General features: G+C 51.9%; 1 protein-coding gene across 1 annotated transcript in view; it reads left to right on the top strand.

Moving 5' to 3' along the window:
* EHD4 (EH-domain containing 4) overlaps positions 1 to 2,624 on the top strand; it is a gene marked incomplete at its 5' end in the record, with an annotated part of 68,710 nt that extends 66,086 nt beyond the window's left edge. The window contains one exon of the mRNA XM_005860288.2: positions 1,686 to 2,624. Within this exon, the coding sequence (XP_005860350.2) occupies positions 1,686 to 2,222 (537 nt within the window). The remainder of the gene's footprint in view (positions 1 to 1,685) is intronic.
* Between the last annotated feature and the right edge of the window lie 1,484 nt (positions 2,625 to 4,108).

Below are 4,108 nucleotides of genomic sequence, written 5' to 3'. Positions count from 1 at the left end.
GGTTAGGGGCGATCAGGCAGGCAGGCAGGCGAGCGGTTAGGAGCCAGTGGTCCCAGATTTCGAGAGGCAGTTGGACATCCCCCAAGGGGTCCCGGATTGGAGAGGGCGCAGGCCGGGCTGAGGGACCCCCCACCCCCATGCACAAATTTCATGCACTGGGCCTCTAGTACTTACAATAAATGTATGATATTTGTGATAGCTCAAAGTTTTATTTTTTCTAATGGCCTACTGCATTACTTCTGCCACGAACAGTCAGGTGTGAAGGTTTGTGAAACCTCCTTTCCTTGAGTCTCCCTGCCTCATCTCCCAGACATGGCGCACTGGCCCTCTAGAGTCGTCCCAACAGAACTGCTTCACAGAGAGCCCATATAAAAACTGCCATCCCTGGAATTTCCTGCATTTACTTGACAAAACTGCTGTTGAAGACATTTTTCACTGGATCTTTGAGGCCCCTTATACAAGGCCCTGGGTAACCACCTCACCATTCAGGACAAGAGAAAGCTTGTAATGAACAGGTGGCTTCTCCCTTGGACACCGAGGGGGTGTGATCCTCCCCCCCGCCCCCCGGCCCCGACTCAGTGGGGGGCAGCTGAGGGGCAGTCGCTTTTCTCTCCTCAGTTGTCTGATGTGTTCATTCCCAACCTCTCCCTCTTAATTACTTGGCTTTTCCCTTTTTTATGACTTCTATTTTGTGATAACATTTTCACTATAAGCTAGGTCAACCCTTTTTGCAATTAGACAGGAACAGAGATACTTAAATGTCCTTCCTCTATTACAACACAGGCCCCTGAAGGTATGGACTGGCTTTTCCTATTTATATCCCCAGGCCCTAAAACAGGGCCTGGCACATAACAAATGGCCAATAAATGTTGGATGCATGGATGGATGGATGAGTAACCAAAGAGAGCCAAGGTAGGAGGAGGACTTCTGCACAGCCATCCGGGCACCATGGTTGGCTCCTGTCCCTCCAGGTAATTATCATGGTGTCCCTGGAGCCTGTGCTCCTGCCGCTCCGACTGCTGACGGCCAGTTCTCCTGGGAGGAGCTGAGACCGCCTGACTTGACGAGCATATTGGCTGGATTTATACTCGCCCTTCCCATCCTACTCTGTACCCTCTTACCAGTTTCAACTTTTACTTATTTGTACCCTAAACTACATTTTTAAAAGCTGATCCAAAAATAGTGTCCTTAACTAAGTCCCTCTCCACAGCGTCATGTCACAGCACAAGGAGCACTAGTCAAGGCAGGAGGCACGGGCTCTTGTCTTGACTCCGCCAGGACGCCCCGTGTGCTCTCTGTAACACACGGCTATTATGCTGTCCTTGCTTGCTCCCAGCATTGTTGTGAAGGTCAACCGCGGTATGTGGTAAGAGATGAAATGCTGAGTCTCTGAGGGCTCAAAAGCAGGGTGAGGGAAGGCTGTCAGCCCTGAGGGATCGCTGTCAGTCACACCACCGCAGCCAGCAGGGATGAGCTACTGTAGCGAAGCGTGGCATCCCATGCATCGTATTTCTTGTTCTAAAAGCCACTCCTGTGTCTGGTGAGTTTGGATGTGGGGACCCCACCAGAGAGAGCCCTGGAACAGGCCCGGGTACAGAGTGTGTGCTTTAAGGGAGAACTCCCCTCTCCTCTTTGCTTTCAGAGGAGCGGGCATGTCACCAAGTCTGTGGTTTCTCCTTTTGCAGGAACAGCTTGAGAGCTACGACTTCACCAAATTCCACTCGCTGAAGCCCAAGCTGATCGAGGCCGTGGACAACATGCTGACCAGTAAGATCTCGTCCCTGATGAGCCTCATCAGCCAGGAGGAGCTGAACACGCCCATGCAGCTCGTGCAGGGCGGCGCCTTCGATGGCACCTCCGAGGGCCCCTTCAACCAGGGCTACGGGGAGGGCGCCAAGGAGGGCGCCGACGAGGAGGAGTGGGTGGTGGCCAAAGACAAGCCCGTCTACGATGAGCTCTTCTACGCCCTGTCGCCCATCAATGGCAAGATATCAGGGGTCAACGCCAAGAAGGAGATGGTGACCTCCAAGCTGCCCAACAGCGTCCTGGGCAAGATCTGGAAGCTGGCCGACTGTGACTGCGACGGCATGCTGGACGAGGAGGAGTTCGCGCTGGCCAAGCACCTCATCAAGATCAAGCTGGACGGCTACGAGCTGCCCAACAGCCTGCCTCCCCACCTGGTGCCCCCCTCTCACAGGAAGTCCTTTCAGAAGGCTGACTGAGGGGCGGGCCACCCGCAGGGCAGGCAGTGCGGGGTGGGGCTCCTGGGACTGGGGCCTGAGGTCCTTGCTGCCACCGACTCACTGAGTGACCCCGAGAAAGGCACTGCCCTCTCTGCCTCAGTTTCCCCATCTGTAGAATGGGGAGGGCAGACATTGGACACTAGATGAGGTCCTTTCACCTCTAAAATTCCCTGAGTTTTTATTAAAATACTGGGGGGAGGTGGGTAAGGAGATTGTAACGGTGGAAAAGAAATGGAAATTGACCAAAGAGTACTCAGAATCCTGGAGAGACGTAAGTGTGGGGGTGGGCTTGCTGGAGCCCCAGGAGATTGTGGTGTGAGCTGGGGCTTCCCTGGACCACTCATCATCATAAACCTGTTTGCCCTGTGGGAGCAAAGATGATCTTGTTTGTTTCCTTATATATTTAGAGGTGGGGGGGGGGGGGAAATAGGGCAGAGAGGGTTTCTGTTCTCTCTAAACTGTCTACCAAAGAGAAGGCGATTGGTGCCCACGGTTTGAAAGCAGGGTGTAGTGTCTGTGCCCCGTGCCTTCTGCAGCCCCGAGCAGAACAGGCAGCTGGCCGCAGATGGCGTCTGTCCCAGCATCACGCTCACTGGCCCTCCCAGCACCCACCCCCAGGCCTTCCCCGCCAAGTTGTATTTGGTTAGGAACTTGGAATTAATTAGGAATTAATAATTCGTTTTATTAGCCCCAGCAAGATTTCAAGTCATGTTGGAGTCTTAAAGATTAGCTTTTCTTACTAGTCTGTCCAATAATTTGTAGCAAAGTCTATTTATCGTACTTAAACTACAGTGAGGAAAAGAGGTGGTTCTCCCCAGTTGTCACTTAGCCTTGTTACATGCCCCAGGGCTCCTTGGTCAGCGGCAGGATTTAAATTCAGCAAATCGTGTCTCAGTGAGCACAGAGTCCGGGCCTGCGGACACGGGAATGAGAAGCCAGCCTGCACCGCTGTCAGGGAGAAGAGATCGGTCTACTAGCCTTAGATACTATTTTTATTTTTATTTTTTAAAGGCATTTTTATTATGTCTAGGTTTTTGTTTTTGTTTTTTTCTTACAGGATAAAAGCCTTTATACAGAAACAGGATGGAACCTTTCCTATAAAGCCTTTTCTTCAAAAAGCTGTGTGGCTTGTATCATGAATGCCCATCACGAGGCAGGATTTGGGCAGGCCCGTATCTAGCGGCTCCCTGAGGGTCTCTCCCAGGTCCCCCATCAGCCCCTCTGGACCGTGCACTTGGGCCCTGTGTCAGGTGGAGGTGTTAATGCTCGCCTCCACCCTCCCTGCCATGTGGGCGCTGGCTCTGCCCAGTGCCTTTCACCATGACTTAGGCAGTAAAGGAGAGAGACACAAAAATAATGACAGCGTGGCCGCAGGGCAGGGGGCCCTGCCAGCACCAGACATGCGTGAAATCAGAGCAGCCCCACCTGAGCCTCCCAAAAGCCACATTGTGCGTTTTTTTCTGATGTTACCTGTGACATCAGGGTCAGAACTGCAGGCTTAAGAGAAATGTTTTACTTTAGAGAAGCATGCGTCCAGATGCCAGCCCTCACACTCCCTAGCTTGCTGTCTCAATAATTTTGTTTTAAGAGAAATAAATGCATAGCATGGTTTTTATTCTTACTGAGCACTTTAAAATTAATTAGACACAGAAAGGGGACGGTTACAATTCCTGCTGTATTATGAGCAGAGTTCTGTGAATGCATGGGGACTGCCCCCCTGTGTAGCACAGTGGCGTCCACCGAAGGGCAGCACTGAGAGAGGAGAGAGAGTTCAATCGTCCACAGGTTCAGAGATGCCAGGGTTAGCCGATTTTCCATCCAGAATTATCTTGCTGCTTTAACTCTACTGAATTGTCACATATAAA

This window comes from Myotis brandtii, unplaced genomic scaffold, assembly GCF_000412655.1.
Source record: "Myotis brandtii unplaced genomic scaffold, ASM41265v1 scaffold133, whole genome shotgun sequence".
Classification (NCBI taxonomy): Eukaryota; Metazoa; Chordata; class Mammalia; order Chiroptera; family Vespertilionidae; genus Myotis; species Myotis brandtii.
The sequence above is the reverse complement of the archived record's forward strand: the minus strand, read 5'-3'. Positions and strand labels throughout refer to the sequence as shown.